The sequence below is a fragment of the Pseudorasbora parva genome, chromosome 11 (genome assembly GCF_024679245.1).
Source record: "Pseudorasbora parva isolate DD20220531a chromosome 11, ASM2467924v1, whole genome shotgun sequence".
In the NCBI taxonomy this organism is placed as follows: domain Eukaryota; kingdom Metazoa; phylum Chordata; class Actinopteri; order Cypriniformes; family Gobionidae; genus Pseudorasbora; species Pseudorasbora parva.
The window spans coordinates 42,655,480-42,680,666 of record NC_090182.1 but is presented as its reverse complement, the minus strand read 5'-3'; the positions used below and the strand labels follow the sequence as shown (position 1 = coordinate 42,680,666).

At 38.5% G+C, this 25,187-nt stretch overlaps 1 protein-coding gene across 4 annotated transcripts in view; it reads left to right on the top strand.

The window, feature by feature from the left end:
* The window catches only part of fam13b (family with sequence similarity 13 member B), a 51,091-nt gene that overhangs the window by 7,518 nt on the left and 18,386 nt on the right, over positions 1 to 25,187 (top strand). For all 4 annotated transcript variants that reach the window (XM_067458014.1, XM_067458013.1, XM_067458015.1 and 1 more), the window contains 5 exons: positions 1,029 to 1,209; positions 2,488 to 2,697; positions 3,226 to 3,403; positions 3,932 to 4,079; positions 10,678 to 10,793. In XM_067458014.1, the coding sequence (XP_067314115.1) occupies positions 1,059 to 1,209; positions 2,488 to 2,697; positions 3,226 to 3,403; positions 3,932 to 4,079; positions 10,678 to 10,793 (803 nt within the window). In that variant the 5' untranslated portion in view covers positions 1,029 to 1,058. The remainder of the gene's footprint in view (positions 1 to 1,028; positions 1,210 to 2,487; positions 2,698 to 3,225; positions 3,404 to 3,931; positions 4,080 to 10,677; positions 10,794 to 25,187) is intronic.

The window sequence follows — 25,187 nt, the reverse complement described above, 5'->3', positions numbered from 1 at the left end:
CAGTTAAAGGAAGTGTACGTAAGATTGTGGCCAAAACTGGTACTGCAATCACATTCAAATGGCTGTAGAGCGGTGTATCCCCTCTCCCCCTCCCCCTGACTCGAGGTTGCCAGATTGGCTGCAGGAACATTTGTAGATCTGCAGCTGTGGTAACTAGAGCAGATCTGGCAACCCGGATGCAGAAACACTACTGACTTCGTAATTAGTAGATGGGTGGAGGGCGGAGCTTCAGGACAAAACACATGTCAACATCAACATCAGTTGAGGGCTGCAACAACAACTTTTACATGACAATATCCTGGCCGGACTACCGTTGATATAAGTATTTGAAATGACCATGATTTCTTAATGTCTAGTGACATATCAGGGCCATTTTATGATTAATTGAAATACATTTTTTACATACAGTTCCTTAAACATGCGCTCTGTCACAAGCACAGCAGTCAACTAAATCACTCATAAATCACAATAACTTATCAAATAAGACTTTGGCGGGACAAAAATGTGTTTTTGCGGTCGGCAAAAAAAAATTCAAAGCAGGAAAATCCTGCTATAATACGTGAGACCAGCTGCTGTTGTCATAAAGACATCAGCTTTCTTGACATATCACGTTTAGATTGTGTGCATTTCTAAACATACTGAATGCTAATCAGATCCAGTTGCAGAGTTTTTCCCCTTCACAACATTAACAGCTTGTGCACTGTGGCAGTATGGTTTGTGATGGCATGTGCATGTTGCACGAGATGGCAGCCACCTGCTACCATCATCAGAATCGGCATGCCGCATCTGATGGCAGTACAGTCTTTGCACATGACAGTCGCTCTACTTGCGTATGCTCTCCTCATCTCTATGCTCACACATGATAAGAACCGTCGCTTCCGCGATGGGAGAGGTCCTGCTCCAATTTTCAGATTGTTTTGTTCTTGTTGTCCGGAGTTTGTTGTTTGAGTCCGCACCCCACCCATGATAGCGCGTTTGTACAGGGAGGCGACGAGACATGACCTTTTTCTTGCCTTCTCTGTGTGCAGACGGACTGAAGCAGCCAGGCTGTGGAGGCGATGAGGAAGAGCCTCTCTACTTCCCTCAGCGACTCCCTTGGCACGGCCAGAGTTTTTGGGATCCCCTTGGAGGAGGTGCAGCACAGCGGGCAGCCAGGACAAGAGGTCCCCCTACTGGTCAGGAGCCTCGTAGAGTACATTGAAGAGCACGGTGAGTGAGGGGGGACCTTCTTTCTTATGTTACTTGTCATCAGTATATATATATATATATATATATATATATATATATATATATATATATATATATATATATATATATATATATATATATATATATATATATAATATTATGGGTGAACTATCCCTTTAAAGTAGGCATAAACCTGCAACAAGGTTGTGTAACAAGCGAGTATATAGGATCAAAAAATAATTTTAAGATTAAATTGAAAAATAGTTAGCCTATCTGGATAGCTTCTACATAAATGTTATAACTACTCCATTTTATATTTCTCAAAATAGCTGGGCTTGCCGAGCGTGATGATTTCATCTGATAAAGCCAAAAATGTTGTTTGGTCTGTACGATAGGAGTGGCCTCTGAACTCCCTGATAAAAGATGGACTTCCTTTATTTTGCAATATTGTCAAACGCAAAAAGAGAAACATTATTTAGCCCGGGGCTTTTATAATGACGCTATATCTTTACAGTATTTTGCCAACTAATTAACATCTACATGTAGATGCATAAATGACCAGTCCTTCACATTTTACTCTTTTTCAACTACTGGTATTTGCTCACACATCATGCAAACTGAATATGTTTTAAATATATTCCTTTTTAAAGAGATTGATGATGGCAGCAAAATGTTTAGACTCTAGCACAGGCAGGATGTTGAAAATATTTTGGCAGGGTTGTTAAGTCCTTGAAAGGGGTTTAGCTGCCGCTGTTGTTTCCAAACATCAGCTCTTCCTCTGTGAGTTCAGCATACTGGCATTTCTCCTCCACTGTTTCATTTGGAAGGATGTTTTTATTCTGAGGCTAATTTAGACATAACAGCAAGCGACGCGGTGGCTTCCCCTTATGCGGTGCAGACTCTTATATACACACACAGAACACCAGGGATGGGAACTGAAACAGACCAGCTAATGCTTATTTGCAGAGTGAAGCTTTTAGGAAGCTTCTGATCTTATCTAGCAAAAATCAGCAGTTTGTTTTAAAAGTGCTTCAGTCAAGAAGTCAGCCGTAAAAAAAAATCTATTATTTGTTTTATTCAAAACATTTGGGCTGAAGAATGTAAACTAGTTCATTTATGCAAGGGTTGTTTATAAAAATCTCAGACGTAGCTGATGTTATAATGCTAACAGATCCGACTATAAAGGGATTAGTAGTTTAACCTGCAACTAACCTGCTCCATTTAGTCAACTGCTCTGTGCATTGATTCAGTGTTTAGAGTCTCTTCTGATACGTTGAGGTGTCTGTTTGTGTTTCGTAGGAGGACTGCACCTGAGTCTGTTTCTAGTGAACGGGAACGCAGAACGCGTGGAATGGCTCAGGCAACGCTACGACAGCGGCGTTGAAGTAAATCTGGAGAAAGAAGCCGACCTGGCATCAGCCGTCAGCCTGCTACGCCTCTTCCTGCAGGAGCTCCCCGAGCCCGTCATCCCTGCAGGCTTACAGGGGCAAATCATGCAGCTCTATCAGGGTGGGTGAAGCTCTCACACTGCCCACTTCTGCTGCTCTGTGTTATACTACCAGCTGCCCAAAGCTTAAGTTGAATCTCTCTGAATTAAAGGAGTACTTCACCCAAAACCTGTAAAATTGTCTTTGTTCTGCTGAGCACAAAAGATGATGTTTTGAAGAATCTCTCTTAATCCAATAGTTGATGGACCCCCTTGACTTTCATGGTTTTTGTTCCCTACTATGGGTCCATCAACTGTTTAGTTCCCCACATTCTTCAAAATGTCTTCTGTTGTGTTCAGCAGAAGAAAGACAGTCATACAATGTTGGAACAACTTGAGGGTGAGTAAATGATAACAGAATTTTCATTTTTGGGTGAACTAAACCTTTATATACAAACTTGTAATACAATTGCATCATCAAAGCACGGCCGTTGTTTCACAACTTTACATCAGCCAGATCGCTATCCTCCTACCTTCACATCATTGTAATAACTTCCTTTCCCTCTGAACTTTCTCCTCATTATGACCGCCGATTGTTTGCTCTTCTTTAGACTACAGCAGTGAGGAAGAACTGGGCAGAAACATGAAGTACTTCCTTCAACAGCTGCCACAGCTCAATTACAGCTTGCTCCGCTTCTTGTGCCGATTTCTGTCCGGTGTGGCGTCTCTTCAGGAGGAGAGCTGGAGCATAGGAGCTCTCGCCGCCGTCTTCGGGCCAGACGTTTTCCAGTAAGATGCTTTTGCACTTCCTGACAATCAATGTTAGCCATCTTGCTCCAGTTTATAAAGACGCTGCACAAGAGAGAGTCATTTTAGAGAAGCAAAATGAAGTTTTGTACTTTTTCCAGTATAACACATTTTGCCCACGCGGAATCTTTTTTCTTTTATTTTCAGTTTCGATCGTGTGGGATAATCTTGGTGAAATGATAAACAGCTAAGACAAATTTAAATGGTAGAGTAGATTGTTTATAGAGGTTGACTGTCTGATAAATTCTGCAGAGATCCATGGAAAAATAACTAAATGTGTAATTTCTAGTGTCACCAAACTGAATATCAATGAAAATATTGATTGAATCGACTTTTTGAACTATCCCCTTCTGTTTGCCATCGGCCCCAAACTCACACCAACGGTTAAGCCAGTGTTTTAGATTCAGGCTGGTTGGATGCTCAAACAAACGCAGCAGTGTTTTGATAGCACCACAGAGTCAGTCTACAAACTTCACCTTTATAATGTTTCCTGCCCTCTACGTTCTGCAGCTTAGACACAGATGTGGAGGATCTGAAAGAGCAGGAGTCGGTCAGCCGTATTCTGGCAGAACTGCTGGAGAACCAGGAGGAATTCTTTGACATTGAGGACGACGACGACATCTCCAACACCAATGACTACAGCTCCATTAATGACCAGGTGAACTTTCTTGCAGCTGGGTTGACGATGCTATCATTGAAATTAGTGTTGCATTTCTATTCATAAAGGAACAAATTATTGTAAAAAAAGAAAATCTGTTATTCATTCAAAAGTCCTGAAAAGTTAAAGGGTTAGTTCACCCAAAAAGGAAAATTCTGTCATTAATTACTTACCCTAATGTCGTTCGACACCCGTTCGACCTTTGTTCATCTTTGGAACACAAATGAAGATATTTTTGTTGAAATCCGATGGCTCAGAAAGGCCTTCATTGACACCGATGTCATTTCCTCCCTCAAGACCCATAAAGGCACTAAAGACGTCGTTACAAAGCCCATCTCACTACAGTGGCTCTAAAATCATTTTATGAAATGACAAGAATAGTTTTTATGCGCACAAAAAACGCAGTGATCGGCCGGTTTCTAAAAAAGCTTTGAACCGTTATGAATCAGTGTATTGATTCATGTTTCGGATCGCCAATATCAGGTGATTTCGGCCGTTTGGCAGTTTGACACGCAATCCGAATCATGAATTGATACGCTGATACACAACTTTGTTTTGAAATCGGCCCATCACTATACAAGTCGTTATTTAGTTTTTTTGCGCACAAAAACTATTCTTGCCGCTTCATAAAATTTTGATCCAATGTAGTGAGATGGGCTTTGTAACGACGTCTTTAGTGCTTTTATGGGTCTTGAGAGAGGAAATGACATTGGTGTCAATGAAGGCCTTTCTGAGCCATCGGATTTCAACACTAATATCTTCATTTGTGTTCCGAAGATGAACGGAGGTCTGACGGGTATCGGAACGAATTAATTAATGACAGAATTTTCATTTTTGAGTGAACTAACCCTTTAATGATTAATGATTGATGAACCCTTCATGCATTAAGTTTATCCTGGAGTAATATCACTGAGATGTATTGTAAAGGCTTCATTAATAGTGGTTTGTGTTACATAACTTAAACCAAACCCTAAAGGGTATAAACAAATAGCAGATGCTTAGATTTATTTGGTGTGTGTGTGTGTGTTTGGTATTCTTTGCCAATGTTACAATATTACAAAGATTTATGAGTGATTGCAGAATATTTCCATAAATGTTGACATTTCACAAATTGTGCTTTGTAAAAGGATGATAAAAGGGTTTTGCAGAAAAATATTAATGATTGGATCAGTTTCAACCTATAACAGTGTTAAAATATCAGTTATCAGCCCCATATTTTCTGATTAGTGCACCACACTTACTAATGTGGCTTTTGGGGGGGCAATTGTGTTGTAGATCAGTGGGATTTGTGTAAATCGGAATTAGCTTTAGTTCCTCACAAAATACTTGCCCAACCTTGCAAATGCGATATTGTGATTTTGACTTGTTTTGAAAGACGATTATATACTTATGCTTTGTGTTTGTGCGTGTAAACCGTGTGCCTCCCACCCCAGTCGTAGGTGAGGCAGCGCTTTACACAGGCCAGATGTGACTCACAGAAAAGGAGAAGCAGTGTTAGAAGGTTATTATGTCCGCATTATGTAATACACTGAAAGCCATCCAAAGGCGTGTCTCCTCTGTTCAGTATGTCTGTGAGTGTGTTTGCAGACTGCAGGTTCTCTCACACCAAAAGAATGACTGATTTGTTTTCTTTGAAAGTGCAGAGTGTTTTAAATCTCATGTCCTTTTAAGGATGTCAGGATTTCTGACCTCACAAGATTTACATATCTGCTTTCTATATATACACAGGAAATAGTCAATAATGGGCTGTCATTTCTCTCCATGAGACTTCTCCTTTTTGCTTTAGTGTTAGTCTGGCAGAAAAAGAGGAAACAGCCATTTTGTACAAGACATTATAACTAAAGTTACATAACTGAGTGATGTAAGTTTGCACTGGCACCTGTGCTGGTTTCCAGGGATGTCTCGTTTTCATAACAAGCAGAATTGTACAGGCTTCCCAGGTTATTTTTAAACACCAACATGGATGCAAGGCAGCTGTCTAATCACTATATAGGATGAGATGACTGGTTTTAAATGCTTTACATGTATAACTCATAAATTATTCTAAAAGAGTGCAGGGATGACAACATGTTTGTAGGCCCAAAACCCAGAAAAAAGTTGGGACTACAGAGGTTGAGAACTATTACTGCTCAAACTTTTGTTTTAAATAAAGAGTAAAAGAGTCTGTGATGGTGATTGGTTAAATCATGTGACTGTAGTGTAGTTTGTTTATAGCTTGCATTTAGTCTTTTTTTACTTCTGCTGATTGTATTTAGGTTTCAAAATGCATACATTTCCTGCAATAATCCAAAAGGCAATGGGAAAATCCTATTGGCTTTTTGTGGAGGGAAACAGGAAGATGCTTACTGGCCTACAAAAAAATACATCATCACTCCAGCAATCTATTGATTTTGATGTTAATACAGTGAGGAAAATAAGTATTTAAACACCCTGCAAATTCTCCCACTTGGAAATCAGTGAGAGGTCTGAAATTGTCATCGTAGGTGAATGTCCACTGTGAGAGACATAATCAATAAAAAAATAAATCCAGAAATCACAATGTATTTTAACAATTTTTTTAACTATGTATTTGTATGATACAGCTGCAAATTAGTATTTAAACACCTGAGAAAATCAATGTTAATATTTGGTACAGTAGCCTTTGTTTGCAATTACAGAAATCAAATGTTTCCTGTAGCTTTTCATCTTCGGAACACAAATGAAGATATTTTTGTTGAAATCCGATGGCTCAGAATTGACACCTTTATTGACACCAATGTCATTTCCTCTCTCAAGACCCAAAATAGGCACTAAAGATGTCGTTACAAAGCCCATCTTACATTAGCGTTTACGAGCCCTGTGATCGAAAGAATCATTCCGGTTGCCGCTTTCAAGACAACCCCTCACTCATGTGAACTGAACTGACAGGGAAGCTGAAGCTCATTAAATATGCAAATCGTATCAAATCCTAGCCGTGGGCGTTTACTTCTCCAGTGTGACACCATCAAAACCCAGCGTTCAGGAGAGAGCCTCAAAACCAGTGTAGAAAATAGCCTATTAGTTATTAGTTATGATGCTTTTTTTAATCTAAAAACTACTCAAATGTCATTAGTTGATCTCAGAGAACAGTTTAAAAAAAAATAAAAAAGCCAGTTAATGACATTTTAAAAAAGGACAGATATCAGCCCAATATATTGGTCGACCTCTATTCTGGACCAGCTTTTCACAACAATGAGGACTTTACATGCTTTTTTAGTTAGGATCATCCAAAGCTCTAGTCTGCTTGTAGCTGAGCCACGGGCTCATTTGAAGTATAGTTTAGGTTGAAACAGAAGATCTTATTTTCTTCAGTGGGTTCTGCAGACATGCTTAGAGGTACTAGATGATCAGACATCCCACTGTTGAGAAGGTCCTCCTTACTGTAAAACACAGCTTGGGAAGCATAAGAAACAGAAAGGGCTTAAACAAATCTGAGCAACAGAGGGAATGTCCTGAGTGACCTATCTGGATTCGGGCCAGTGCTCAAGGAGCTTGCAAATGCTGAAATGAATATGGGCATAAATCACAGATTTATTTCTAAGGGTGTCTCGCTTGAGAGACTCTCACTCTCTGATCTCTGGTCTCACCCAAGGCTCACTGATATGAGACGGAGCTGGCTTTTGTAAATGGTTGGTGTGCATTTAGTGTTTTGGCTTAGCAGGGTTTGTTACATAAGTTCGTTCAGTGCCTAAGATTAAGTCATTTTGATAATAGCATATTACTAAGAGATGGACCATGTCCTGCCCATCTAAGGAAAACAACTTTTTATTTAATACTGGCGATGGACCATACCCTAATCTCCCTTGCAACACTGGCTGTTATGCGTTTTGTCATTCAAACTCTGGTGACTGTCCTTTTGTTCTTCATATTCCTATTTCTGCCCAGAAGTGTTTGGACCTGTTGTGGACAGACACTAAAATAAAGCAGATCTTTCCACACACTTCCACCCAGTTGCTGAGCCTGTTTTTCCGTTCCTCAGAGGCCGTTAGATGTTTTCTTCATTCGTGTGGGTTGTTTTTCCTATTTGGTTTGTGTGTGCGCTTGACAGCATTTTACTAATTAATGAAGAGCGCCTTCAATTAGAGTCTCAGTCAGCTCTCTGCTGTTGTTTTTTTTGTATGCAGATGTTGTTGTATAATCTGGAGACTGCACATTAACAAAGCCTGTGAGGTAGGGGTGGGCGATATAGCCTCAAAATGATACCACGATATTTCAAGAATATTTGCGATAACAATATATGACGATATAGAAAAAAATATATGGAACAAAGTTTTAAACACACACACACACACACACACACACACACACACACATATATATATATATATATATATATATAAACATTTAGTTTAGCAATAAAGTAATTTATGCCATGGTCTGTCTGAATATTCAATTCTGATTGGCTGAAAGTTGTACAATAGCAGAGGTAATTCCAAGTTAGCTAAAATACCGTTCTGTATTAGAGCTATTTTCATTATGAAGCGCACACACACACACGCACACGTCACTCGCATACAGAGATTGCGCTGCAGATTCAGGAGCACGGAAACTAGTTATCAACGCCGCCCCGCGACTCTTAGAAACAAAATAGCTAAGCTACTGGATCACTACATTATATTTCTCAGCAATGATGGGGTTACTCGCTATTTTAAAGTAATAAACGCACATCTGTCTGCAAAACTGCATTGTTAAGAGAGACGCTGAACAGACGCAGTCACGCATGTACGAATATCTCTCTCTCTCATTCAAATAAACGTATTACTTTATACACTACTTTCTTTATCTCTGTGTCTCATTCGAAGCGTGCACAATGCTAGATCTAACTAGCCGTAACTGACGAAAATAACCATCAATGTTACCCTTCCGGTCAAATATTGCGCAGCAAACATCAATAACAGCTTTAAGCTGACAATGTAATGTCAGTTGTCAAGAGAGCTGACCTCTTGCAACCAAGTAGCTCCCCTTTAGGTACTCAATCATCATCATCGGGGGCTGAGGTGCTGCTCTTTGTGCTCTTCTCTCTCAGACAGGTGTTGTTGTTGTGCGCGCTAGGGAAAGTAAATACGCCATACGTCATCGCGTCGCTATATCATTGATATCGCGATTATGACACTTTTTTTTATCATGTAAAAATTTATACCGGTATTATCGCGGACGATATGATATGGCACACCCCTACTGTGAGGCCAAATAAAGGCTGCATTTCTGCAGTCTTCAGCTTCTTGGAGGTATTAACCTCATGGATGAACCCATGAGGAGGTTTTCCCCCACCCTGGTTGCAGCATCCATACTACATGGTAGTGTTTTGACAGGAGAAGACCGTTTGAGTCAATCTATATTGTTGGATTCACCTGGTTTTCCACTGTAAGACTAATACAAACAACACGAGTCCTTTTAATCTATCTAGTTTTGCATTGCTGATTTCATTATAATACCCCAATTACTATGATTAATGCTTTTGTGCCTGTTACGAAATCTTAAAAATAAATAACTGTTGTTCAACAGTCCTCAAATTGCTGGATCTTTACACAGAGGCACATTTTCAATGCTATTGGGGGAAAAAAAACCTGCAATGTCATTTTCTGCATTGTAAGCAGCTTAAATCAAATGGTGTGTTCCCTAAAGATCCACACCTCAAAGATTAACAATATAACACTAGTGTGGAGAAATATAGTGATTTTAAAGCTTTATTCAGGTATAAAGATCTTGGAATAAAATTGCATAAAGTTTCAAGGTCTGGGGCTTGTCTAAAAGACAAACGAGAGAGAACTGTGGTTGTAGGCATGTAGAGATGTGTAAAAATGGTCATCCTCTGAGCCCTCGGCAGCCATTCTGCACGCTGCATATGACTCATATCTGCATGCCCACCGAACAGCAGCCCCGCTCGGCCAATCAGATGTAGAGGGAAGTGGTTGCTATGGGAACATGGCAGCGATACTGCAGCAGATGCAGAGTGCATTTGATCATGTGCTAGTGCCAAAGTTTTGTCTGATATTAAATACAGTGTACGGTAGATGTGTAGCCCTGAAAAACATGGTTTGAATTCCACTAGCTGACTGTTAGCACATTTCTCATCAACCTGTTTTTCGTACGTACCGTACTCTTGCATTACGTAACTCTTTCATGTCTTCAGGAAAACCACTAGTAATGCAAACAAGCACTCCGATGAATAAAGCTAAGAGGATGTGGCCTCATGACTTAAATAGAAGTTATTTAATGCACCGGGTGAATTAACCCTCTCATATTAGATTGAACATTTCTCAAGTAAACTAGTGAAAGTTTTACATTTATATAATTATTTTAAAGATTGTAGCTACTTCATAACATCAGTTACATGACAACATTATATAACACACTGTAGTTCTCACCAGTGTATGTGTGATGTCATGAGTCACCACACAACAGCATGTGTGTGATCTGCGTGTAAATTAGGCTCCCTGCAGGTTGTGGGGCATTGCATAATGCAGGGGCGTAGGATGTTGACATGTAATATGTATATAAAAATACTTATGATGAATGCTGACGAAGTAGTGACAACAGGCCTACAGTATTTAAATTTCCCCCTCTCTTACCCCTACAGATCACCGAGCTTCTGGAGGAAGAGAAGTTGGAAGCTTGCGAGGAGCTCCCACGAGACGAAGAGGATGGTCCCTCCTCCTTGTCCCCTAAACATGCCCATGTCGCCCCCTCCTCCAGGTAAAAGCAACCACAGTTTTAGAAACTTCTTTATCTGGGATCTATCCAGTCTGTGCTGTGTTCCCTCTCAAGCATCTCCCTGTGAAATTTAATATGAACATGTATATGTGTGGAGGTATTAAGGGTGGGAATCTTTAGGCAACTCACGATCCAATCTGGGAGTCACAATCCGATTCCAAAATTAGTCTTAGGCCCCATCCACACGGAGAAGCGTTTAGCTGTATACGTACATTTTGTACCGTATCAGCGCTTCGTCCACACGGATCCGGCGTTTTGGAAGCAGGAATCTGATATTTTTTTAAACCGGGTCCCAGGGGGGCTAAATCTGAAAACGACATTCTTGCGTTTTCGTGTGTACATATTTTGTGAAACGGTGATGTCATTACACTACGTCCGGCACGGTGAAAGACTAAAGGGATACAACTAGAGCCACTGGGCTTGCGCACATCAATATTGCGTCATTTAATTAACGTATTTGCATTATTGTAAGGGTAGGTTTAGGGCTGGGGTAAGTGTAGGCGTTAATAAAACACAAACTGTTAAGTAGCAAATGTATTTATTGTCATTTTATCGTAAGATTTTGCCTCACCTCCTACCGCTGGTATACCCCTTCTAGCCACAACTCTTCTCTGTTTTTAGTGTATTTCTGTGGCAGAATTACAGCGCTACATACTGGCCTGGCGTGAAATTCCACATGAATTTAATGTTTTTCTTTTAAAACAACAGTAAAAAAAGACTTCTTCAAACTTTGCTCTGCTCTGCCAACGGCACTGTAGAAAGATTTGTGGACGCGAATTAAATTGCATCTTTCTTTGTATAGGTAATGCTCTTATTTAAATCGATACTTAAATCCTTTATGTGTAATGCATCATAAAAGTATTCATATTGTACTTTATAATGCATTATATCTTTTAATAAATAATTGTAAACAAAGTTAAAATGCATTATAATATTCACAGATTCTGTGTTAAATCCAAAATTTGTTGTTTGTCATGTTTTACATTTATTTTTACATTAAACATGCAAATTACATTATACTTTCCAAAGGTATATTATACTGTATTAGTGTTGTCAAAAATATAGATATTTCGATATGTATCGATACTGGAATATCTGAAACGATAGGATTCTTAGTTTTTACAGTATCGATACCAGCTGCGCTCTCCTCTCCAAACGAAAGCGAGTTGACACACACCCAAACCCATACATGCAAACTGAAGCATTGAGAACTTTGTAAGTGTACAAACAGTTTAATAAGAAGAAACTTTATAAAGACAGTGCATTAAATGTTCACGGACAGGCGCCATCTTAAAAAAACAGTCTCAACTAATCGATCTACGAGCGCTCTGCTGAGAGAGATGGTCGATAGGAATTAAGTTTGTGAAATCTAATGACGGACATTTTTATTTTTATTTATTTATTTTCTCTGTCACGTTCAGTGTTTTCTTCCGGAAACAACGGACCATATGAGATTCCAAGTCACAGTTAATCTCTTAGCAGGTCGCTCGACGTGTCGGGACTGTTTTCCAAGATGGCGCCTGTCCGTGAACGCGTAATGCACTTTATAAAGTATCTTCTTATTAAACTGTTTGTACACATACAAAGTTCTCAGTGCTTCGGTTTGCATGTAGGGACCCTCATTATACTACTGTGTTAGTGTGAGGCTATTTTGAGCCTTGTTAGTGGTATTAACTAGCGATTTAATTTCACTACCCTTTGCCCCATAGACTAGTGTTATAAGCTAATCTGTTTTTAGAGATAAAACTCTTTACATTCGATTTTCATGAAAACGCATCCCAGAGAACGATCTACTCGGTAACCATCTGTTAATTACCCCTAGGGTCATTTCTCACCGGAGTTGTCCTTTAACCTCAGCATGGCGAACGCGCGTTCTGCTGGACTTTTTCCTCATGACAGTGTGTTAGTGTGTGATCGGTCTGAATTTTGCGAGGGATTGCACATAATTCTATGCTGGCCACATTAATTTTTAGTAAAAAAATGATTCATAACAAGTTCTGTTGTCATATTAAGCATTTTATCTTTTTTTTTTTTTTTTTTTACTGTGGTATCGATTTCATATCAATGTCGAGGTAGTTTAGTCTGGTATCATGCCGAAGTCATAATTTTGGTATCGTGACAACACTATAATGTATTGCAAATGTGGTTACAATTATTCATGAGGCCATATAATGCATTATAATGTGCATTACAATGCATAATTAATCCATTAAAAATACTTTTATAATGCATTATATTTTTTATACACAGGCTTTAAGTAAAATGGTGGATATTTTTTATTCCTCACTTAAATGGCTTCAGCATATTTAGTTACTTTTTTGTTTGTATGTTATATATCAGCTAATTACTTTCCCTAAAGAGTTGCTTGACTGTAGCTTTAATTTTTTAAATTATGAATAACTTGTATCTTCCCCAACACTTTATCTATGTGCTTGGCTGGCGTGGTGTCTCCTCTCTGTCAAAGCTTCATTGATCTCCATCAGCCTACTGTGTTGAGATCCATAACTGACCTATCAGCCGCCTGAGACGTGATCTCTCCTGGCCTTTGTTCCTCTGCCTGTGCTAAATGTCAGATGGCCTTACCTTGATGTCATGCTATAAAGTTAATACTTCAAAGTCTTACCAAGTCAATGCGCCTGGCATCTTTTTTTTTTTTAATGTGTAGCTGTTTTTATAGACAGGCTCTAGATTTTAAACCTGGTATGTAAGGGTGTGGAGAGTATAATTAATGGCTGTCATTAACCTGTAACTCTTCCCATGAGACACTGGGCTGTCTGCTGAGAGGTGTCAGGTAAGGTAACACAAAATGGATTGGAAGCTTGTTTCTGTCTGATAGTAGATTATTTGGATTAAGACTAAATGGAGAAATTTTGAAATGTTTGTAATCATTGAGAATATGGTAACAGTGTTTGGCCTAGTCTCTCTTTGTATAAGATGATTAAAGGCTTTAAACTTTAATCCTCATAAACAGACCGCCATGAGAGTCAAAACAACATGAAGAGTTGAGAAATCCTTGACATTGCTGAAGCGAGAAACATTTGCAATTTGTGGAAGGAATGCAAGAACATGTTTGATTTGTTTTGGCTAAGCCGCTGCCATTGGTTGGTTTTGTTTCCTTAACCGCTTCCTTCTAAGGGTCATTTTTTTGAATGATTTGAAACACAAAAGGCATCAACTCCATGCTCCACAGTAATAGCACATAAGAACCTTTAACCATAATTGATTTATGATTTGACATTTGTCATTTTGCCCCCGGACCCCCCTAGAGGGGCCAAGGTCCACCCACCAGTCTCACAGAATCCTGTGGGAAACATGAGTGTTCTCAAAAGAAAAATCTACGTATCATTATTAAAATGCCTAAACAAAAATTAGTCTTCAGCCAGTGGAAGACGCGGTAAACTTGCATGTGTGCGCATGATCAGGATTTCACCAACCCCCCCTCATTTTGACCCAAGAAAAACCATATGTTTGTATATTTGGTTCTCAAGAAACGTTTCTTACTATCAATGCTGAAAACAGTAGTGTATTACTCCGCTTGTTGCAATGCATTCTGACTTTTTAATGGCTTTTTTAACATGCCCCTGATGCCTTAGAATTCGGCTTAGAAAGCAGTATAATATTACTGACTATTCAAACAACCTCCGTGTCGTTATATGTGATGCTTTAAAATGCTGTCTTGGTAGGCAGCTCACTAACTTTTGAAGCTATTGTGCCTATTTGTTGCATAAACTTTCATCCCCACCAAATCAAGTTCAGACGGTCTTCTGTGCGAGACAAAGCTCTAGACATCCTGTCTGTCTGCTAGAATAATATCTTAGGTACACTTTGCTAATCCTACCCACTTTGAAGTGTTTAGTCTCTCCATGAGCAGCTTTAGATGGCAGCTGCTGCAGTAATTCCTAGTCAAATGCAAGCAAACACTATGATCAGCAGGGAAATGGGCGGAGCGAAGCTGCTAATTAATATGAGAACATCCAAATGCTTTGGGTCTAACACATCAGTGTCATGCTTGGAAAAGATCCGTCCAAAGTTCTTTTTTTTTTTTTAGCACTAAAACATTTTCTATTTTGGACGTGTTTGCCAGTGTTCCTTTCCACTATACCCGCCCCCGAACTGGCAAACCGAAAGTAAACCGCGCACGGCTGCACTGTCATTCCTTTACAGCTGCTCAGTGCACATTTCTCACCGTCTCGGCCCTAATGGGTAAAAAGACTAATACATTTTTATTTCCATTCTAGTAGCTATTATTCTTCCATATCAGCTCGTGCAGTCGTGCGCTCTAATCCGAGAATACTCCGTTGCAGGAAGCACCAAGAAGCAAATATATTTATTTAGTACGAGGTTGGGTTCCTATTCAACCGTCCATCCTATTTAAAATTTGCTAGGCTATAAAATAATTGTAAACAAATAAAAATACAATTGTATTTCACCAGATTTTCTAGTGTAAAATATTCCAACATGAATGAAAAAACGTTTCGAGGGGGTTAACAAATGTTTGAATCCCCAAATTATAAATGTATTACCAACCCATCGAACTGGTCCAGCCCTAGGCCTGTCGTGATTATTTAATTGAGTTACTTGATTATTTAGTATTTTCTTTTCTTTGCAGTGGTGATTTACTTGCTGTTTTAAAGAAAAGGCAGCTGCAAAACCACACATTTTATTCAAATGGTCATAAGAAAAATGGGCATTTATTACGAAAATGTGACACTTTTGTTGCGAAAAACATTTAGTTGTTTAACAAAAGTGTGTCATGTCCCTTATAAGGTCAAGAAGGCTTTCACATCGTAAACGCCTTTAAGGACATGAGCCATGTCACGACAGAGGCATACAGGAGCATTGTTATTTTTTTTAATGCTGTGATGCTATCTCTAATGGCCTGCCATTCACAGCAGTTGCAAATTACGTTTTATGGCTTTTATGATATTTTACAAGGAACTCGTGACATTTTTGCTGTGTCAGGATAGCAGTCAATCAATGATTAACTTTAGAGAATGCAATTTACTTTGATATATGCTATAAATACTTTCCAAGCTGTATTTTGAGTTTCCAGTTATATAGTTATCATGTTTGGTAAAATTGCTTTATCGCTGTATAATTTGACATGTTTATCAAATCATGGTCTCATATATACTTGGAGTCAGAACAGGTTAACTGGCAGTCGTGTGTTTAAAGATGATAAAATGAGGAAAAAGGTCAAAGCGTCTGTATTTGATGGTGTCTTGAGAAAGAGCAGCAGGACTTGCTATCGTTGGGGTCCTGCAGTCATTAAAATGTAAACTCGCCACCATTGTGCCCCGCTGGAATCTGAAAGGGTGTCGCACATTCAGCTAAATATAAGCGCTGCAATGTATCCTTCACCAGCTATGGAAAATACTTTTCACACAACCCTAAAATAAGCGGCGGTAGACTGGTGTGCTTGAGACATGTTGTTCAAGCTTTGGAATGTGTGAACAGTTTTTGACACAACATCAGTCTGGTGTAGGTGTGAAAGGTCAGGACTACTTTCAGGACCCTTATGAGTGCATTTGAGACCAAAAATATGAATTTGTGAGAGATATTTTAGCTGAGATCCATTAGGGCTGGGCGGTATATCGAGTTTGTACAGTATATTGATATATTTTTAAGATGGAATACGGAATGAGGCAATACCATGTATATCGATATACAACAGATTGATGCAAGCGCACAATTTGTCGTCAACATGACGCGCTTTATATTAAGGGCTTCAAACTAGATATAGTTAACCTGTATAGTTTAAAGCAGCCCTGGCTGTCAGACGTTCTGAGAGAGATCGGCTACTTCTGCTTACAGACAGATACATTTTTGCAGTGTTTAATAAGTTTGAAATGTGTGCTTTCCTCAGTGCATAACTTACACTTCACAGGTATATTCTCCATCTGAAAACGTTAGGAAGTCCTGCAAATATGTCCCCTTTGCTGTCAGGAGAAGATGAGCCTTCTAAAAGTAAATGTCCGCTAAACCTCAGTCTTCTGTGAACGAGCGCTGCCTGGTTCATGCGCAGAAAACAGACGGAGCGCAATAGAATAGGAACGCAATAATTGTGACTAAATTGTGACTCTTCTTATTAGAATTAGACCCCATTGACATGCATTATACGAGCAATCTTTGTGTTCTATTGAAGAAACAAACACACACATCTTGTATGCCCTGGGGGTACGCAGATAAACATCACGTTTTCGTTTTTGGGTGATCTATCCCTTTAAAATATGTCCCTAGGTGTGTATCTGTACATGTATTCATATTCAATTTTAGACTTTGTGCCTTTCGGGTTTTGCACACATACCGGATGAATACAGAGCTACATATGACAAGTTTACATCGATATATACTTTAATGTTCTGAATGCAAAATAATGAAGATTGCAGAGTAGGGTGCTGCAGGACAAGTGCATGATCCAATGTCCTAAACATGAGACATCCTTTATATTAAGTACTTAAAACGAACTCATAATCCCAAAGTTTATAGCAGCTTACCCACCTGTGTGTGCTGTGTAATGCACTTGAGACCATTTTTTTGTGCATTACTTTGTTGTATCTTTATCTGTAAATGTTAGAAAGTATTTCCATTTCATAGTCTGAATGTCATCCTGACAGTGAGTCTCCATCAAACTTCCCAGACTTCAATTAAGGAGCACTTCATGCATTTCAAACAGAGTACAATAGAATGATCCTGATTACAATATACATTTTGCTAAAATTTTCTGATTTTTCCTGTTTAAAACCTTCCATAAACTCCATTATGAAGGCTCTTGCTACAGTATTGGTATTAACATTTTTATTCAAAGACAGGGCCATAGTTGGATTAGTATACCACAGTTTAATAAAAAAAAGTAATTTTTCTTTCCCTACTTTATGAAAAACATCTTAATTGTTGTGTACTATTATGCTATTATGTACTCTATTATTATTCTATTGTACCCGCACAACTCATCCGTGTGCAGCCCAATTTTCGAGACCGTGTGGACTGTTTGAGTTCAACATTGCATGTGCAAGAAACAAGAGTCAAAACAATTGTACTGCGCATATGTCAGACTTTGCCATCCGTGGTTCGAGTATACTTTGAAAGCTGAGTGGACAGGACTGTGTGTGACATGCATGCGCATGCAGAATTTTAAGTATACCTGTGCCGTTAGATCTTTAATCACTATGGCAGACGCACAGTTTTAAGGGCTGTGGTATATTGTGGCATTGGAAATGCAAGGACCTCCTGGTCAGATCTGTGTCAACACACTTAAGAGTCTTTCCTCTATATCAACTCTCCTAATTTTCCCATGCACTCTTATACTGAGCCATCAAAACAAGTGCAGTGTTAGCACAACATGAACTCCTGGCCTTTATGGACAGCATTTCATGGAAAGTGCAATAACTCATTTCCACTCCTCTTTTTAAGCGTTACCTCTGGCATCCAGCTAAATTTATTGGGTTCAATCCTTCTTTCGACATCCTACCACCTGGGTATGTCAAGCAGCACCCCTGACATGCCGGGAAATGTGATACTCCCTGTGACCAATCTATTAAAGTACTTGCCATCAGGACACTGTCTGTATTACTCTGCCAATCTCTGTGTCTCATGTGTAAAGGGGTTTCTCGTTCTCATCTCATCAAAATTACATTGGGGAAGACAACTGGGTCATTGCATTGGTTCTTGAAGTGGCTTATTTTGTTTCCTGCTAATTGATAAGCTTGCTGATCCTTAGAACACCAGGAAGTGGAGCTCTAAGGCCCCTAGAGGAAGACTCTGGGTCAGGCTGGGCCACATCAAGTATTCTACAAAAAAAAATGTTTATTAACAGTTCTTCAACATGAATGTTTATTTTGAATAGGGCTGTGCAATATATCGAAATTATCAAAAATATCAAATGTATATATCGCAATGGCACGCAATATCTGAATGATTTTAATAGGCTACTTTAACATTGTAAAAAAAGTGTACATTTTAGGTAGAAGCTGCAACACGTATAGCAGAGAATAGACTGGGCACACAACTTTTACTTATGTGACTTGCTTGACTTGCGAAACGTGCACAAAACGCCTCTCTGAAAGCGTGTGATCCCTTGACCCCTGCGTGTGATTACATTTTTTGTTTGTTTGCAGTGATGTTTAAAATTATATTGTCAGATTCGTGACATTAATTTTTGCTAAAGAGCTGCTGCTCACTTTCGCAAGTTGTGGCGACGCTTTCTTTTCCTAGAAAGAATGTGAAACACAAATGGTATCATTCTCAGTTTTTTTGTTTTATTTATTTTTTATGTTATTTAAACAGATTTTACACACTAATTGCAATATCGTATCACATATCGAATATCGCAATATTTAACAAGGAATCGCATATTGCATTTTTTTTCAATATCGCACAGCCCTAATATTGAACAATGACTGCTCCTCTGAATTTGAACTTTCCTTCTGAATATATACGGTTCTTCATGAACTGGTAATAATGATTTTAATTTTATTTAAAATAATAGACTAATTAAAGCAAGGCCGTAACCAGGTCAAACAGAACAGTGAACCGAATTCTAGGTCTAATTCTAGTTGGGAAATAATCTTTTTGCAAACAATATTTGAATTAATTTGCGTCAAATATATTATTAGTCCTGAGATTCTTTGCATTAGTGAATAAATATATAAATCTGCTATTATTAGTTGATTTCCTCAGTGGTCTAATGGAAGAATTTTTGAGAAACCGCGTCAAAGGTTCTGGGTTCTTATCCGTTCCTTTTTTTTCTTCATTAAAATCAAAGATGTACATCAATGATTGTATATTAAGAGCTGGGACATGTTTGTGTGCATTTTGTTTTGTGATTTCACCAGAAAGAATAGTCTCTCTCCGCAAAGGCATTAAGCGATAGATTGACGCGCTCGTCTGTGTGTGAAGACTGTGAGCCAAAAGATAGAGTAAACTCCACCTACTTGATTGGCCATCTCAATGATTTTGACATTGACGAGTGCCGTTTGACCACATTTGTTTCGACTGTCTGATTAGCCTCATATTCTGTTCCTGTCAATCACGCGGTGTCAACCAATTATACTGCATGAGGGAGGGCTGAGCCATTTCTCACACACACACACACATACACACACAAAGTGTGAGGCATCTTGCATTTCTGAAAATAAAAGCGCAGCACTCGCAATGACTTGGCAAAAAGGTGCGATTCAGAGCAACGCGTGGGCCGCACTAACACTAAACTTTGATGGCAAGTAGGGGGTCACAAAATATACCCCCCATGGCTTAAAGGGATGGCTCACCCAAAAATGACAATTCTGTCATCACTTCCACTTCAGTGGTAGTGATGAGAAGAATATTTTTTTACAGAAACACCTAAATAAGGTTTATTAAATCAACACTAAAATTAAAGGACAGCTCCGGTGAGAAATGAACCTAGGGGTAATTAACAGATGAGATCGTTCTCTGGGATGCGTTTTCTTGAAAATCGAATGAAAAGAGTTTTATCTCTAAAAACAGATTAGCTTATAACACTAGTCTATGGGGCACAGGGTAGACACAGGGTGGTAAAATTAAATCGCTAGTTAATAGCACTAACAAGGCTCAAAATTGCCTCACACTAACACGGTAGCATAATGAGGGTCCCTACATGCAAACCGAAGCATTGAGAACTTTGTAAGAGTACAAACAGTTTAATAAGGAGATACTTTATAAAGACAGTGCATTACGCGTTCACGGACAGGCACCATCTCGAAAAACAGTCTCGATGAATCGATCTACGAGCGCTGTTCTAAGTGAGCTGGTCGATAGGAATTAAGTTTGTGAAATGTAATAACATGGACATTTTTTTATTTATTTATTTATTTTCTCTGTTGTGTTCAGTGTTTTATTCCGGAAACAACGGACCACATGAGATTCCATGTCACAGTTCACCACTTAGCAGAGCTCTCGTCGCTCGATGAGTCGAGACTGTTTTCCAAGATGGCGCCTGTCCGTGAACGCATAATGCACTATGTCTATAAACTGTCTTCTTATTAAACTGTTTGTTCTCTTACAAAGTTCTCAGTGCTTCGGTTTGCATGTTGGGACCCTCATTATGCTACTGTGTTAGTGTGAGGCTATTTTTAGCCTTGTTAGTGCTATTAACTAGCGATTTAATTTCACTACCCTGTGCCCCATAGACTAGTGTTATAAGCTAATCTGTTTTTAAAGATAAAACTCTTTACATTCGAGTTCCATGAAAACGCATCCCAGAGAACGATCTACTCTGTAACCATCTGTTAATTACACCTAGGTTCATTTCTCACCGGAGTTGTCCTTTAAAGCTGAGTTGCATATAAACATTGAAATTGTTTTTAAATCAACCTTTTATTGGTATAATTAAGAGATCACTCATTGCACATTAAAGAGAGTCAAAACAACATTTATTGTTTGAATTTCATTATAAAATTGAACAGACAGTTTAATATAAAAAAGTAACAAAGCTTATTGCGATTATTCGATGGGAGGCGTGCTAAAAATAATGTTTAGTTTAGTTTTGTTCACACATCAACTGAATACAGTGTATATTAAAATATCTCGGATATGATCAAAATGAACATTGACAGCTGACAGGTTTACTTGTTGTAGCTTATTCATGTCGTGTGCTCAAAATAGAATATAACACACCATCAGAGAACCGTTTAAGGTCACCATTAAGGTCAGTGATTATGGTTTTGACCAAAACTTAAGATGAATTTTCAGTACATCATTATTCAGCGTTTCAGTGTTTAAGTAAATTTTCAGTCACAAAGGACACAAAAAAGTCACATAAGTGATCTAAATGACTTAAATGCTATAGTCTTCTTAAGCCATACAGTATGATGGGTTTTGTGTGACAAACAGACCAAAAACTTAACTTGTCAGTGCAGCACAGACAAAACAATAGGTTTTGAAAAAAACATAACAGAATTGCAATTTTTTGTTTTGATCTATTTCGGATTCATGTCTGTATTAATGTATTTCTGTGTAATTTCATTAGATAATAATGAGGCCTCTAACTGTAAACAGCAGTGCAGTAAGGATTGAAGAGACTGATGTTTGGACAGTGACAGGGTTATATAAAAGTCTAACAGGTGTTTGAGTGTGCAGACTTGACTTTGAGTTGGGGGGAGGGGGATGGGGGGGTGTTCTGTCTGTATGTGTGTGTACGGAGAGGCGATTGGCCCAGAACACTAGCGACAAGACTGCGTCAGACGGCCGTGTATTTAAGCAAGGGTCCAGCACTTCCACTGCAGCACTTTTTAATCAGAGTGCCGATTCACACACAGAGGCTGGAAAGCACATACAGGACTCCGCAGAATGAGCGCCGGCAGCCTGTGTTTGCTCTTTGACCTGCTCATCCAGACTTTAGCACCACAAAGTGCCCAATCAGGATAACCATACGCCCACCTTAAACAACCAAAACGGCTAATCGACGAGAACCAAACTGAAGAACATGGCTTGTCAAGTCCTTCTCCGCAGGTAATGAATGGAGCGATTCAGTGGAAAAAGAGCTGGGGATGTTGTAGGAAAGGCTGTCATTCAGGGTGAAACTCTTGAAGTGGATTGATTTGTTCAAGATGGATTGTTGTTTATTGGTTTTTGACCAAGGCTGCTTGTGATAAGACTGCTCATTGCCTCAGATCGCATGATAGAAAAAACCCTAATAACTTGTGTAATGCTGCTGCCGGGTTGAAATATGATTCGTGGTGAAAACGAGAGACTCAGGCAGAATTGTAAAACTGATGAATCACCTCATGATGCAGCATTTAATTCGCGCACAATTCGTGTGTGTGCGTGTGTTTGTGTGTGTTTGCCGTTGCTGATAAGATAAAGTGCCGAGTCAGAGGAAGCCGTCTGTAATCCTCTTAAAGCTGCAGCTGATCTCATAGTGAAACAGCACAATACCTCTAGCTGGGGTTTTTTTTTTTTTTTTTTTTTAAAGACAACATGAAATGTGTTGAGTTCCTTTTTGCATGACTAAGTGCAATCAGATCACTGTCCATTCACACATTCAAAATCCAGATACTGTCCGGAAATTAAACGCATGTTAATATGTGAAGAGCGACATTGGTCACACAGGTCATGAAAGCATTTTTTTTTTTTTTATGTCCGTTTTACAATAAGACCAGATTTTTATTTGTGTTAAACCTATATTGTCACCAGTATATTAGTATATCTACCAAACTTTTAATGTTTTGATGCTTGGATGTTGATTTAAAAAAAAACAAAAAAACATTTGATCCACCATAGTTGATCACTGTCAATCATATTGATTATCGACCATAAAATAAACATCATCTCTCAGTGTCAACCAAGCTGTCTACATCATCAATCCATACATAGTTTTGATCATTTCTCAGACTAAATCATCGCCATTAGAGTTCGTGTGAGGTGTTGCAGCAGAGGAAATGAATGGATATACATTACAGAAGGTTCTTTATTAGAGTGCTTCATACTGAGTAAAGCACTGTCAGTGTGGACGCATTACTGTAACTGATCTCATTTACTGCTTCTAGAGCTTTGTGATAGCTTTGTGAAGATACTGAATATCTCTTAAATAAGGCTTGTTTTGTTCTCTTCAAATATCAGGTAATGCGCTGACAAGGAAAAAAACACTCAAGAACATTTTTCTAAAAATGCTTCCTCTAGTCTGTTTGTCCCAGCACTAGTTTCCTTCCTCCCAATGACAATTCTTCTTTCAATGGCCATGCTATTTTTAAATAGTCAAATTCATTTTCATATGTCTTTACTAGGCTAAATGAATTAATCCAAACATAGCGTAATTTAGTTCATTTTTGTTGCTGTGTTGCCACTTTTAAAAGTTGTTTCTGCTGTGGATATGTGGCTTCATACAGTTGTACAAAGAATCATAAAAGTTTAATTTAGCACTCATTTTCCACACCAGAATGTACCTCCAAATATTGTTTGTGTGTGTGTAAGTGTGTGTGCGTGCATATACTCTGATGTTATTTATAATTACTTGTGAGTTATTTAAGCATGTTTGTCTAATTTTGCAATGGAAACGACAAAGTGGAAAGAGGTCAATTATAAAAACGTAGAAAATCAGATGATTTTAACTAGATGAATGAACCTAAAGCAAACACGTCTGATTCAGTGCTTATTTCTTTTGGTTGATGCTCAGATCCTATAAATCAGGAAATCATTTGATGTTGTGACCTTGAGTGCTCAAATTTAAATGCAATTTACTCACGTCAAGTGTTTGACATTCCATAGATGAGAATCCATGAGTCGCATTATTAGACCATTTTACAAGGCTGCACAATGTATTAAAACCATTTAAAAAACATATTATAGCATAGTCCTATTGTGAATTTACAAAGGCTGGGATTTGAATAAATAAATATATGCCCTGCAGGTTTTATATGCGCTTTAATTATTGAAATGCGTGTAGGTTACGTGTGTCTCAGAGTGTCTCCCTTCACAGATGCTGCTCCACATGAACTTTTATCGTTTACATTAGTGGAGCGTCTCGCACTTCATCTCTGCAAATGCTGTGGGTTTAGGTTGTTTATTGCGTTCATCTGAGAATTATTTATAAACCTACACCAACAAAGTAGAACACATGAATATTTTTCTAAATATGTGATTTATATATGCATAAGTGGCCAGATATTAAAGATTAAGTAAACATTTGAATTAAATGTCATTTGCCCAGTATTAGACTAGGATTTGAGCTGCTGTAAAGTGTAACAATACCAGGCCATTGCCTTTGTTATAATATTTAATATACATAAGATGATTGTTTAACACTTTAGTATGGGGAACACATATTCACTATTAGCTATGATGACGCTTGCCTCAATAAACTCCTAATTTACCGCTTATTATTAGTTAGTAAGGTAGTTTTTGTAGCATTTAAGTTTAGGTATTGGGTACTAGCATGAGGATGTAGAATAAGGTCATCCAGAATAAGGCAATAATATGTGCTTTATAAGTACTAATAAACAACCAATATCCTAGTAATATGCATGCTAATAAGCAACTAGTTAATAACTGAATCCTAAAATAGTGTTACCAATGATAGTTATATTATGTGTGTATTTTAACAGTGTTGTTCTATAAAACTATATGATTACTTGCTTTTGATACTTTATTTGAGCCAAATATTATTGCCTCATTGTTATAATACATTTATTTTAATAATTTTAAAGGCTTAGGTCTATTTTTAGTACCACACAAAAATATCAGATTAGTCATCAAATGAATTGACCGATTACTCTAGTAGTGGTTAGTGACAGCCCTAGTTTGCGTAGAAAAAAGTGCTTTTCCTTTTTCATGGGATGGCTGGTTGACATACACCTTCCTAGTAGCCTAAAAGAGCTTAAGGGGTCAAGACATTACACCACAAACCTCATGGCTGCCGCC